This window comes from Thalassophryne amazonica, chromosome 7 (assembly GCF_902500255.1).
Source record: "Thalassophryne amazonica chromosome 7, fThaAma1.1, whole genome shotgun sequence".
Classification (NCBI taxonomy): Eukaryota; Metazoa; Chordata; class Actinopteri; order Batrachoidiformes; family Batrachoididae; genus Thalassophryne; species Thalassophryne amazonica.
Window position 1 is genome coordinate 82,613,932 of NC_047109.1, and position 14,968 is coordinate 82,628,899.

A 14,968-nucleotide genomic window follows, 5' to 3' on the forward strand; every position below is an offset into this window, starting at 1 on the left:
GACAGGACATGTCCACATCAAGTATAACTCCAGATATCTCCACATTTACTCACAGACGGTTCGTTCGCTCGCGTGCGTACGCGCATCTCGCGGTCAAAGTAGGAAAGATAAATTATAACAGAACTCAGAGCGCAGACCTGCAGCTCAGCACAAGAACAAATATAAACTAGAAGATAAATCAGAGTGCACAGTCTGTCTGCAGCGCGCACCTGATGCAGACATTCCTGCATCGTCATAAGTTATGTCAAGCTCCTTCTTACGCAGCAAATAATAAAATCCAAAATGCGCCCAAACATTTGCCTTCAGCAAAGACGGTGCTGGCTGAATTAGCTCTTCGTCTGCCATGCTAAGCTACAGCCACTGAACTCTGCAGCTCACGAGTGTTTGAAGCATGCCGGACCCCCCCCCGCGGGGACGCTGTAGTACAGCAGCCGTTGCCTGACAAACAGTACACGCAGCGAGTAAGCAAGAAAATGTTTAAAAAATGTTTTTTTAAAAATCGATTCTTGGACATTTTGGATTGATTCAGAATCATAATAAATAAGAATCGCGATTCGGACGTGAATCGATTTTTTTCCGACACCCCTTATATATATATATCTATATCTATATATATATATAGACATCTATATATATATAGATATAGATATATACACACACACTGTAAAACAAGTATAAATTCATTAGGATAAATGCAACACACCTTTGGCAGAGGTACATTTTTGTGTCATTTGATTAGCACGTTTAAACGGAAGATGGTGCTGCTGCACCAGCCTTTTCATAATTAACTGACTCATTAAATCAAGCTCAATGACAAGTGTGTAGTAAATGTAAGTGCCTTTGTGATGGAAGAAAATTTAGTATTTGAAAGCATAAATTAAATAGTTGTTTAGTGATTAAAATAAACTTTCATTCTGTGCTTAATAATGCGGAAAGTGAAATATACACGAGAATTACAGGCACATTGTTGAATGCATTTGAATAAGCTGTTGTTATGTTGTTTTCGCATGGACAGAGTAGTCCACAAGTCACTAATGTACAACGCTGTGAGGAGCAGAGCCTTTGAATGCAGGCATGCATCCTCCATGTACATACAGTGCATCCAGAAAGTATTCACAGTGCTTCACTTTTTCCACATTCTGTTATGTTACAGCCTTATTCCAAAATGGAGTAAATTAATTTCTTTCAAAAAGTTTACTCACAGAACCCCATTATGACACCATGTTTTTTTTTGTGTGTGTGTACAGTTGCGTAGGCATGGCGTACAGTAGCATAGTGTTGCGTCGAGCACTGTGTCCGGTACTCTCATTATGCAATTCTATGTTGGCCCGGTGTGAAAGGGGCTTTAGTCATTGCACAAAGTGCTTAGTCAGCTAAAGTTTCGCATTAGCAGACTAAAGTTTTTAGTCTGCTACGGAGGAGGCTAGTTTTATTTTAGTCGACAAAACTTCCGTATCTTACTTCAAAAATGGTTGCCGTCATGTACCACCACTTGATGGAGATGGAAGGAAGGAGAGCCTTGCGGCGAGAGCAGGTGTTCTGGTACCGGAATAATCCATTGGAGATGTTTAAGGACACCAAGGCCGGGAGCGCTTCTCCTCAGGGCCTGGTTCTGGCCATGGTTGTAGCAGACAACCAGCCCGGAACTATGCAAAACAGTAGCGCGTTGCTGGCTTTTCTTGGCAATGGCACTCACAAGGCCGCTGTGCCTGTGAAAATTGGCGAATAATGTTAGAAGGCTAATCTACAAGTTTAGCCATCCATGTGAAATGGCTGTTGGGTGACTAAAGCCGTGGTCACAACCCGCCGTACTTGCACGTGCGTGCAGTCTACTTGCAAAAACATGGGCTGGATTTGGAGATCCGTACGTCGTAAGTACTGCCTCAGTACGAATTTAGGAGCACGCAGACACGCCGTAGAGGTTTTAGTGCATGCAGAACTTTCGCTGCGGTCAGGCTGCGGATTCACCAGCAGTACAGATGACGCATGTTGTGAGTACTGCCTCAGTACGGATTCAAAGTGGCAAATTTTCATTCAATTACTATTGAATTAACCAAATCCGTACGTAGGCAGTACGGATTACGGCACTCACCACATACTATGGTGGCCGACAGACTTGCATGCACAATGCAGCTTCTCACTTGAACTTGGACTTTATTTCCAAACGTCAGCAACACAGACACTCCACAGCTTCAGTCTGTTAACTAGCTGTAACTTTTCGAGGCAAGTAAACACTCGTACAACTGACCGCTGCAGGCTGGACATGCTCATGCATCGCCGGCGGCGAAAAACACCTGCCGCTCCGGTCCCGCTCATAAAAAAGAAAAGCGACCCCCCACACACACACACACACACACACACACACACACTGCTTTATTGTCAACTCTCTTTATTGTTACACTCCTAGAGATGTGCGTTGAACGTACTCCCTCCCTCCTCTTGCTACTGCCTCCGTACGTTTTCACAAAAACGTAGTGGCCGTGGCATCCGCGGAAAACGTACGGCGAAAAAAAACGCACGGTGGGTTGTGACCGGGGCTTAACCTTCGTTGACTAAGTAAGTTGAGTCGGCTAAAAGATTAGGCCGCTTTATGAAATCTGGCCCTGGAGCTCTGACAAAGTGACCATCAGGTTCTTGGTCACCTCCCTGACTGAGGCCCTTCTCCCCCAATCTGTCAGGTTAGACAGATGGCCAATTCTAAGAAGAGTCCTGGTGGATTTGAACTTCTTCCATTTACGGATGATGGAGGCCACTGTGCTCGTTGGGACTTTCAAAGCAGCAGAAATGTTGCTGTACCCTTCCCCAGACAGGATTCTCCCCAGACATTTTTAGTATAGTGGTGCTGTTGGCTCAAAATCACCCAAGGCAGTGTGCGTTGCACCACCTCAGATGATTTTGAGTGGTTTTAGATACTGAAAGCAAGAGTAATAGACAAAAAATTTACACTTAGGTTGTAATTTTTGAAATATCACAGATCTTTTTGGCATGTTTCTGTCAAAGTGTAAGTTCACAAAATAAATAACCTTGAAAAGGTTAAAACACATTGATATTTGATGGACATAGCATTTGCTCTCTTCTTCAAAAATGACACACTGTACTTTTAATCCAGTGACAGGCAGAGTTTTTCTGTAATGGTAGGTTGTTGTTTTTTTCAACATTTTTGAGAGGGATTGCATTAATTTTTTAACAATATAACCCCTAATTGTCTTGTTTGAATAAGAGCTGAACCTGGACTGATTTGATTGTCAAATCAGAATCAAATTTATTGCCAAGTATGCTCTCACATAAAAGGAATTTTAGCTCGTGTCATTGGTGCATAAACAACAATAATAAAAAAGAAAATGAAAAAAAAAACTTCTGTAAGAAGTAATTGGAAGAAGTAAAGAAGTAAATCTGCTCTTTTAAAGATGAAACCTTGGATGAAAAACTTTCTCAATCAGTTATTCACACTTCACTGTTTTCACTGAGGCTGTGTGGTGAAGATGATCATTTATTAAAACTGCTTCGCTGCTTTTTAATAGTGTGCAGCGCATAAATCCACTGTTGACACTGATCAGCTCCTCCCTCCTCCTCTCTCACACTCACACACCGTCTTTGTGGCTCATTTGAGCAAACTTGGGAGCTTTTTGGAAACATGAAGACTTTCAACTGTAAAATAAAGTGTTAATTTCTGAATTATTAGTTGCTACACAGGCAGAAGGAGCTCTTTTTATTGATAGATTTTGATGGAGTTTTTTTCTTTCACCAAGAGACACTGTACTCTACTCTCCACTCGTAGCTGCAGCGCTGTGGACTCTGCTTGGCTATTTGCCAGTGGGGGAGGGGAGAGCAGACAGCAAGTCCTTTCAGCAGACACACATCCTGGCTGGATTGAAAAACGCCACATCCCTACCTGAGAGCAGGGCATACTATAACGGCGCTATGATAAGAGCATAGTGATGCAACGCCGTTGTTCCATTGTCTGGGGAGAACCCTGCCAGATTTGTGCCTTGAGAAAATCCTGTCTTGCAGGTCTACAGACAGTTCCTTTGACGTCATGCTTTGTTTGTCCTCTGACATGCACTGTCAACTGTGGGACCTTGTATGTAGACAGGTGCCTTTCCAAATCATGTCCGATCAAATGAATTTACCCCAGCTGGACTCCAGTTAAGCTATAGAAACATCTCAAGGGTTATCAGTGGAAACGGGATGACCTGAGCTCAATCTTGAGCTTCGTGGCAAAGGCTGTGAAGTGTGAATACTTATGTACATGTGATGTTTTTAGTTTTTATCATTATTATTAATAATAATAAATTTGCAAAAATTAAAAAAAACTTTTCACCTTGTCATTATGGGATATTGTATGTAGAATTTTGAGGGGGGAAAAAGTGAATTTCATCCATTTTTAAATAAGGCTGTAACATAATAGAGTAAGCCCCTTCGGCTGCTCCCTTGTTTGCACTCTGGGTCACCACAGCAAATCCAAGGTGGATCTACATGTTGAATTGGCACAAGTTTTACGCCGGATGACCGTCCTGATGCAATTCCACATTACATGGCGAAATGTGGCAGGGGTGGGATTTGAACCGGGAACCTTCCACACTGAAACCAAGTATATTAATCACTTGGCCACCACCCCTGCAAGGCTGTAACATAATAAAATGTGGAAAAAGTGAAGTGCTGTGAATACTTTCTGAATGCGCTGTAGTTCTTATATCACTGTTGTGCTGCATCAGCCTCCATTTATTCAAGTTGTTCTGTTGGTTAAACTGATATTTTTGCACTAAATTTCCACCATAATGAATTTAAAAGCATGGATTTCCAATGAGACATGAATATCTGAATAACGTCTAGAGTTTGGCTGATTGTTATATTTTTGGGATGACTGTTTCTTCTAGACACTAACGTTAAAGGACACTTCCAAGTACGGTACATTTGTCAACAACTGCCGTGTGACAGAGAACACACAGGTGGATCTGAATGCAGGGGACAGTGTGACCTTTGGGGCTTTCAATAGCAAATTCAGGTATGGAATTGAGATAAGATGCTGAAATATGAAGACGAGTGACAAATTAAAGGACAGGCCGATGTAACACGTCTTAGAGGAAGGTTTTGTACCACCATGTACTGCCGGAACATCTTCAGTACCCCTTGTCATTGATTCTACAAGTCTCTGAAACTCTTATCAGAGGGATGGATGTTAATTCTTCCACAAAAATTCCCTAGTGTTGTTTTGATGATGGTAGTAGAGAGCAATGTCGTGTCTCCTACAGGTCTTCCAACCTATGGACTGGGGCATTTGTTCTTTCTCCACTCATATTTTCAAGTTTTTGCTTTAATTTGTCACTCGTCTGTATGTTTGACATCACAGGATCATGTTTTACATCAGTCTGACTTTTTTTTTAATACCGTAAATTGCTCTTGCATGCACTGTATTTTTCCAGACTCAAGAAAATAATAATAGTACACATGGATATGACGACAGCAAGGTCTGCAGCAATCTGACCTTTGAACCCAATGACATTGAACTTCACACAAATGATTGGTCTCTGCCTAGTCTTGATAATTCTGCAATCTAGTTAAGTGTGTGCCACATCTGCTCCGCAATGGGCTCACAATCAAATTCCTTGAATGGCAATTTTGGGGAATAGCTGAAGGACCTGAGACAGCCAGACATGACCTTGACCCTAATGATTGACAGTTTTGACCTTTCTGGGCAATTCTGGAACCCACCTCCATATGTCTGCTCAAGTTGATGAAAATCAGAGTGGAAAAACTTAAGATTTGATTTTTGACCCCAAAGATTGACCTTTGCTAATTTTGATGTCACATGTACAACTTCAAAATGCACATACATACAGTATGTGTGCCAAATTTAGTGGACTTCAGAGTAAAGCAAAATCATAATTTTGACCTTAAACCCCATTGACCATGACCTTTGCCAAACAATTTTGTGGTTGATTGTCATTTTCACGTCTGGAGTTTGGTGCAAACTCATAAGGGCAGTTTGAGGGTTAACTTGCAAGCATACAGAAAGTTTGATGGAAACTGACTCAAGCACCCCAGAGAAGTGGTGGAACCAACACACAAACCTTTTTGAAATTACAGTATGATGTTCAGTGCATTGTACAGTTAATTAATGTAAATTGTTCTATCAATATGGACTGTTCTTCACTGTCTCTTCTCCACCACAGCGTTCAGCGTCAGAAACCAGTGGTGTGTTCATCATGTGTGGACAATGAAGGCAAAGTGTCACTGTCTCAGGCCTTGGTGTCTCTGGGTGGCAGGCTGGTCAACAGCTGGACTGAGGACTGCACCCACCTAGTCATACCTACTCTTAAAGTCACCATCAAGGTTAGGTCTGGGCATTGCAGCCTCAGGAATAAGTTCTTTGTATTTGTCTCTGAATGTGTATTGACATGTTTCCTGTTCTTCGAATTTAGACTATTTCTGCTCTGCTATGCTGCCGTCCCATCGTGAAGCCAGTGTTCTTCTCAGAGCTCAGCAAAGCTGTTCAGCAGAAATTACCACCCCCTAAAGCCGAGAGGTAAAATATACTGTGCAACCAGAAAGTATTCACAGCGTTGCACTTTTTCCACATTTATCTTATGTTACAGCATTATTCCAAAATGGATGAATGGATGGATAGAAATGGATGAATGAAATCCATTTTCCCCCCTCAAAATTGTACACACAATACCCTATAATGGCAAGGTGAAAAAACGTTTTTGTTTTTTTTTTTAGATTTTTGCAAATTTATTAAAAATAAAAAAAAAAATCTTAATCACATGTACTCACAGCATTGGGCATAAAGCTCAAAATTGAGCTCAGGTGCATCCTGTTTCCACTGATCATCCTTGAGATGTTTCTACAGCTTAATTGGAGTCCACCTGGGGTAAATTCAGTTGATTGGACATGATTTGGAAAGACACACACCTGTCTACATATAAGGTCCCATAGTTGACAGTGCATGTCAGAGCACAAACTAAGTATGAAGTCAAAGGAATTGTCTGTAGACCTCTGAGACAGGATTATCTCAAGGCACAAATCTGGGGAAGGGTACAGAAACATTTCTGCGGCTTTGAAGGTCCAAATGAGCACAGTGACCTCCATCATCTGTAAATGGAAGAAGTTCGAATGCACCAGGACTCTTCCTAGAGCTGGCCACCCATCTAAACTGAGTAATTGGGGGAGAAGGGCCTTAGTCATGGAGGTGACCAAGAACCAGATTGTCACTCTGTCAGAGCTCCAGCATTCCTCTGTGGAGAGAAGATAACCTTCCAGAATGACAACCATCTGCAGCAATCCACCAATCAGGCCTGTATGGTAGAGTGGTCAGATGGAAGCCACTCCTTTGTAAAGGCATGTGATAGCCCACCTGGAGTTTGTCAAAAGGCACCTGACAGCTAATTTTTTTGGTGTGAATGCCAGGTGTCATGTTTGGAGGAAACCAGGCACCATCCCTACAGTGAAGCATGATGGTGGCAGCATCATGCTGTGGGGATGTTTTGCAGTGGCAGGAACTGGGAGACTAGTTAGGATTGAGGGAAAGATTTATGCAGCAATGTACAGAGACATCCTGGATGAAAACTTTAGGGACAATGACCTAAGCACAGTCAAGATATCAAAGGAGTGCTTCAGGACAACTCTGTGAATGTCCTTGAGTGGCCCAGCCAGAGTCCAGACCTGAATCTGCTTGAACATGTCTGGAGAGATCTGAAAATGGCTGTGCTCCCCATCCAACCTGATGGAGCTTGAGAGGTGCTGCAAACAGGAATGGGCAAAACTGCCCAAAGATAGGTGCACCAAGCTTGTAGCATCATATTCAAGAAGACATGAGGCTGTAATTGCTGCCAAAAGTATTGAGAAAAGGGTTTGGATACTTATGTACATGGGATTTCTTAGTTTTAATTTTTAATAAATTTACAAAAAAAAAAAAAAAATTCTGGGGTGTTGTGAGTAGAATTTTGAGGGGGAAAATGAATTTACTCTATTTTGGAATAAGGCTGTAACATAAAATGTGGAAAAAGTGAAGAGCTGTGAATATTTTGTGGATGCGCTGTATCCTTTATCAAGTGTATATGTACTCAGACTGCAGTGATTATCACATATGGCAATGAGTCAAACATTGTCTCATCTCTGTTTTTAGTTTCATTCCTGAGATTGATGAGCCCAGCTTGAGTAAGGAACACATTAAAATTGGAGCAGTTCCAGGGCGCAAACAGCTTTTCAGTGGGAAAACCTTTGTGTTCCTCACTGCCAGACAGGTTTGCTGATTTCTCTGTGGTCTTCTAATATTGTTTTCAAACCATTGGAGTCCTATTCACAGTGCACAGTAATGCGTTCAAAGGATTACAAGTTCATCACAAGCTGCAGTGGCCTTGGTGGCCACCAGACCTTGGCTTTGGAAATTAAATTAATAATAAAGAATCTCATTTTTAGCTTCATGTAACTTCAAAACCGCACACAGGTTGAGAGAGAAAGAGTTGGTTACTTTCAGACAAAATCCTTTCCACAGGGTGTTTGGTCTAATGATAGGGATATTTTTTATAATATAACCAATGCACAACAGAAAATAACTGTTAATTTCTCTGGTTTGGTCTATTTCTTCTATTTCTCACTTTACACCATGCCTGCTCACATTTGACCAGCTCCTCCTCTTTTTTATTTTGAAGCTAAATTCATACAACATCCTTCCTACAGGATTGTGTAAAAGAAACAATAATGGAATAGTTTTGATTTTGTTGAATGCTTGGTCTCCAAAGCCATGGTCAAAATAGGTCAATGTCCATTGTATTCTGTGTCATTTGCTACTCCATAAAATGATGATTCAGCATAACTGATGCAAGTGAAAGTAATTCCTTTTAACCCCTTCTTAGCCTGTATATCCCATCGATGGGAAATTTCACTTTTTCTTTATGAGATACTGACAAGCCAAAATGAGGCAGTTTGTTGTGTGGGCCGCTGAAGAGGAGGTACTGCTGGCCCACCACCACCAGAGGGCGCCCTGCCTGGAGTGCGGGCTCCAGGCACCAGAGGGCGCTGCCGCCTCACAGGAGCAGCCAAGATGACAGCCGTCACCTATCAACTGAGACAGCTGACATCCATCAGCGGAGGGGCATATCAGCTGGACGGCATCTCCACCTCATTGCCGAGATATCGCTCTACCAAGGAGATAACGAACTCAGCCAGCCATACGGATTAATACCTTGTTGCTTGTGTGTAAAACAACTGAAGACTGAGAAGGACGTATTTGGATAAGTACTCTTATTCCTACATTACAGTGTTGTGTCTGATTAGAGGTGGAGGTGGTGTTTTCCACCCCACGTGTTGTTGGGTGCAGCCGCACCCACATCTGACTGTTTCTGTTCCTCGCCAGCAGTACCGGATCCGACGAGCGGAGGCAGTGACCACCTGGGAGTTCGGGAATTGGCGGCTCCAGTATTCCCGGGGTTCGGTGGCGGAGGAAATCGGGTGGTTCCGGTTCGACTTGGACAGACGTCTCCTATCGTCGAGCCTGCCCACACGACACCGTTGGAATTCGACTTGTGACCGAAATTGTAATTTGTTGTGTTTGTTGTGCGTGTTCACAACAGTAAAGCTTTGTTATTTGACTTTCTTCATTGTCCGTTCATTTGCGCCCCCTGTTGTGGGTCCGTGTACTTACACTTTCCCAACACAGTTGGTAGGGGCTTAAAGATACCTTTTAGCTCACCAAGAATTTGCATCACTTTTTGCCAAAATTGTAGCAATTTTAACTTTTGCCCCCCTGTACAAGCTGAAATTGACCATTGTCACCATTTCTTTCTGTTTTTATTCTATAACATTCAGTGATAGATGCTCTAAACTATACATTTTTGGAGCCATTACGAACAGACAAAAGTTTTGACACAATAAGTGATACAGTATTGTTTCACCGGCATCTCTTGTTGCAGCCATTCAGGGTCTAATGAAGACTGCAAGAATTTTATGTCCTTTATTATCAGTAAAATCCATGATATCGGGTCAGACTCTTCTCTTCTCCAGCCCCATGCCTCACCCAGCCATCAGTTCAGTGGCTGGGTATTCACCGATTGTAGAGTGGCATTTGACCGTGCAGAGCTCTAAAAGTGATCACAAAGATTTAAAACTGAAGTCTGAACTATATGAGGAGCCAGTGCAAAGAAGACAGAATGGGTATCACAAGAGCCCCATTACAGGACCTCGTAAGACACCTTGCAGCTGCATTCTGGGCCATTTGTAAGCGATCCAGAGAAGACTTGCTGAGGCTAAAGAACGTGAATTATAACAGTCCAAGCGAGATGAAATAAAAGCACGGCTAGCCATTTCCAGCTCAGCTTGAGGCACAATGTTTCTAAGGCTGGCAGTCTTCCATAAATGGAAGAAACATGTTTGTACAAGGCAGTTAACATGGGTGTCAAGGTTGAGAACCTGGTCAAATGTAACACCCAGATTTCTGACTGTTGAGTGAACTGATGATGACAGCAAGCCAAGGTTGTTAATCACAGTGGGAGCAAAATTGTCTGGGGCACAAACAAGAACTTCACTTTTTGCTGCATTAAGTGACAGATAGTTAGTAGCCATCCACCGGGGGTGGTGGCCAAGTGGTTAGTGTGTTTGGTTTCAGCGTGGAAGGTTCCTGGTTCAAATCCCAACCCTGCTGCATTTCTCCATGTGATGTGGAGTTGCGCCAGGAAGGGCATCTGGCGTAAAACCTGTGCCAATTCAACATGCAGATCCACCTTGGATTTGCTGTGGCGACCCCGACTGCAAAACGAGAGAGCAGCCGAAGAGACTTACTAGTTGGTAGCCATCGAGGTTTTTAGGACATTGACACAGTTTTGAAGGACAGATACAGTGCCTTGCAAAAGTATTTGGCCCCTTAGTAATTCACACATTTTAATTTGTTTATTTCATTTCAAATACAAAAAATAAATCAGGCTTCTCAATATAAAAAAATTCTAAAATTATCTTACTTAAACTCAGAGCAAATCTCTACACCTTGATATATATTAATTAAAAATATTAAAACCAAGATGATGGGTTGCATAAGTAATCAGCCCGTTTGGTATAATACCTGTAAATAATCAGTGTTATTGCCAGTTTTCTTCAGACAAGTCGGGGTGGATACATAAACATTTCCAAGTCACTGAATATGTCTTGGACTTTATTTACATCGCTATTACATCAGACTTTATTTACATACAGATAGGGTGGCTCTCTTAGAGAGCCGTGTCCGTAAGTTAGAGCAGCTTCTTAGCGCAGTGGAGTTAGATGTTACGGGCACTCCAGATGAGGTTAGTGTTGGGCTGGCTAGCGAGCCCATTAGCATCAGCTTAGAAACGCTGGCTGTGGAGGACAGCTTTCGGACTGTGGCTAGGCGGAGGAACCCCTGTATGGCTTGGTGCCCGGTTGTGGCACCCCGATCACACTCGCCAGTGCGAACTGTGAATCGGTTCTCCCCCTTGGATTTGCCAGATGTAAATTCTCTGAGCCCACAAGTGACTTCCACTCCTGTCTCCAGGCCAAAACACCGGACTTTAGTGATAGGGGATTCTATCACCCGCAAAGTCAGGTTACAGACGCCGGCTGACGTTAAGTGTATTCCTGGGGCACAAAGCTCCCGACATTGCATCTCATCTTAGGGTGCTGACGCTGCAGAAGGGAAGACAGATGAAGGAACGTGACATGAGATATAGTCACATAGTTATTCACGTTGGCACCAATGATATCAGGATGAAGCACTCAGAGGTCACAAAAATGGACATAGAGAGGACTTGTGACCTTGTCAGAAAGATGTGTCAGCATCGATTAATAGTATCTGGTCCCCTCCCCTCCCAGGGTACTGATGAGGCGTTTAGCAGGCTGACATCATTAAATAGGTGGCAGGCGCAGTTTTGTAGACAGCAAGGCTTTAGCTTTATTGTTAACTGGCCTTCGTTCTGGGGCCACCGTGGCTTGCTGATGCCGGACGGCCTCCACCCTACTGGGGAAGGTGCTGCCATCTTGTCTGCGAACATAGATAGAGCTCTACAGGGAGGGTAACATTAGTTATCTACAGCAGGCCATGGAGCAGGTGATTAGAGACCCTGCAAGGCTTATGACAAATGTGGGTGTGGAATCCATTAGCTTAGCGGGGAATTTAGTGCAGAAAATCCACTATGGTGATAGTGCAGTTTATTTGCCAGGGAGAGAATTTCAACAAGTACCTACCTACAACGTGCGTGGAATGTCTTAAACCTAAACCTACTTCTAGGCATCTTATATATGCTACTCTGGAACCACCCCTAAATCCAAACAGTTCAACTGTCAACCCCACTGAGGTCCTTAGACTGGGTCTCATTAACATAAGATCACTGTCCTCAAAATCATTGTTGATCAATGATCTAATTATTGATCATCACTTAGATATGATTGGGCTATGTGAAACCTGGCTTAAACCTACAGCTGTCCTCCCCTTAAATAAGGCCTGCCCACCAGCATATACATTTAGTCATGTCCCTCGTGATGCGAAGCAAGGCTGGGGTGTTGCTCTTTTTTATAAATCTAGGTTTAGCTTATTAGCTGTTGGGGGTTACAAATATCACTCGTTTGAGCATCTGATTCTCTGCTCTGCTCAGGATATTACACATTGCCAAGGTCAGAAGAATAAAAATCAGTCGTATTACTTTGTCACTGTATATAGGCCTCCTGGCCCATATTCTGAATTCTTAGATGAATTTGGTGCGTTCATCTCTAACTTGTCAACTAGTGTAGATAACATTCTGATCATTGGTGACTTTAACATTCAGAGATTTTACGAGATTTCCTGTCTGAGCTGTGAATGTCCATGCATGAAATCTGTTCGTGTGTGGTGTTGTTGTCCTTGCCGTGTGGCAACACCACACACTGTACGACCAAACCTGTTAGAGCTATGATTTTTTTTTATCTTCACGTGTGTGGTCTCTCAGGTTTTGGAAACCTAAAGATAATTTTAAGACTATAAGCATGCATTATTGGCTACAAAGCGGACCTATTACTCTGATTTGATCAACAAAAACAAGTATAACTCAAAGTTCTTGTTCGACATGGTGGCAACACTTATTCATGGACAACCACCTGTAGCTCGCTCTCCTTTTACAGCACAAGATTTCCTAGATTACTTTGAGAAGAAAATAGATGACATTAGGTTCAGCATATCCCAGCATGCCTTAACCCAGCCACTACACCCTGCTATTGAGGTGGGCGCCACTACTGAGGTATTACCTAGATTTACAGAATTTGATAGTATCTCTCTAGACATGCTGACGAAACTCGTAACGTCAACAAAAAGCACAACCTGTTTATTTGATCCTATACCAACAAAACTGTTTAAGGACCTGTGGCCCACTCTTCGGCCGATTGTGCTGGAAATGATTAATCTTTCTTTTACTTCTGGATCTGTTCCTAAACGTTTCAAATCTGCAGTGATTAAACCATTACTTAAGAAACCTAATCTTGACCCTAGTGTATTGAAAAACTATCAGCCGATATCAAATCTATCATTTTGCTCTAAAATTCTGGAAAAAGTGGTGTCACAACAGCTTGTAGATTATCTTACTAAGAATAAACTTTTTGAGCCACTGCAGTCTGCTTTTAGAAAATATCATTCCACAGAGACGGCTCTCACTAAAGTGGTGAATGATCTTCTGCTTACAATGGACTCGGACACCACTACGGTTCTGCTGCTGTTAGATCTCAGTGCTGCATTTGATACAGTGGATCATAATATTCTACTTGATAGGCTGGAAAATCATTTTGGGATTACTGGGAGTGCCCTTGCATGGCTGACGTCATACTTGACCAGTCGTTCTCACTGTGGTTTGTACAGTAACACTACCTCTAACCTTAGTGACATGGAATTTGGGGTTCCTCAGGGGTCTGTCTTAGGCCCCCTGCTTTTCTCCCTTTATATAGTCCCCCTTGGGCACATATTGCGGCATTTTGGGATTACCTTTCACTGCTATGCAGATGATACGCAGTTATATATGCCGATAACTGCTGGTAATCTCGTTCACATAAAATCCTTAGAAGATTGCCTTGCAGCAGTGAGAAGTTGGATGTCTAGAAACTTCCTACTTTTAAACTCTGAAAAGACTGAAATGATGGTTCTTGGTCCAGTGAGACATCGGCATCAATTTGACCAGTTAACACTCAGCCTAGGCTCCTGTGTCATACATCACACTGACAAAGTGAGGAACCTTGGGGTAATTTTTGATCCTTCGTTGTCCTTTGGCCTCCATATTAGAAATATTACTAGGACTGCTTTCTTCCACCTGCGAAATATAGCGATGATTCGTCCCATCCTGTCTATGGCTGATGCTGAGACCCTGATCCATGCGTTCATCTCTTCTAGATTGGACTACTGCAATGTTGTATTTTCTGGTTTACCGCAGTCTAGCATTAGGGCTCTCCAATTGGTTCAAAATGCTGCAGTCAGACTTTTGACACGAAGCAGAAAGTTCGACCACATTACACCCATTTTGGTGTCTCGTCACTGCCTTCCTGTCCCAGTGAGATCAGATTTTAAGGTTCTGCTACTAACCTATAAAATTATTCATGGACTGGCACCTCCCTACCTAGCTGACCTAATTAAACCGTACGTACCGGCCCGGGCTTTACGTTCTCAGGGTGCAGGACTACTTTGTGTCCCTAGGGTGAATAAGAAGTCTGCGGGTCACAGAGCTTTCTCTTATCGTGCCCCTGTTCTGTTGAATGGTCTCCCTGCATCAATAAAACAATCAGATTCTGTGGAGAGTTTCAAGTCCAGACTTAAGACGCACTTATTTTCCCTTCCATATGGCTAGCATACTGGTACAGTTTTGTTTTACTCTTTTTACTCTTTTAATTCATGTTGTTAGTAATTGGAGCGGGCCGCGGCCTCAACTTTACCTAAATTCTGGGTCTTTTAGTGACGTTTAGGGCTAGTGGCCGGCGATCACCATAGTATTTCTCTGTTTTTCTTGTTGTT

At 42.7% G+C, this 14,968-nt stretch overlaps 1 protein-coding gene across 1 annotated transcript in view; it reads left to right on the forward strand.

Moving 5' to 3' along the window:
- Window positions 1-14,968, forward strand: part of nbn (nibrin) — a 48,938-nt gene that overhangs the window by 11,143 nt on the left and 22,827 nt on the right. The window contains exons 3-6 of the mRNA XM_034174812.1: window positions 4,878-5,005; window positions 6,174-6,333; window positions 6,423-6,526; window positions 8,129-8,246. Coding sequence (XP_034030703.1) covers window positions 4,878-5,005; window positions 6,174-6,333; window positions 6,423-6,526; window positions 8,129-8,246 — 510 coding nt within the window. The remainder of the gene's footprint in view (window positions 1-4,877; window positions 5,006-6,173; window positions 6,334-6,422; window positions 6,527-8,128; window positions 8,247-14,968) is intronic.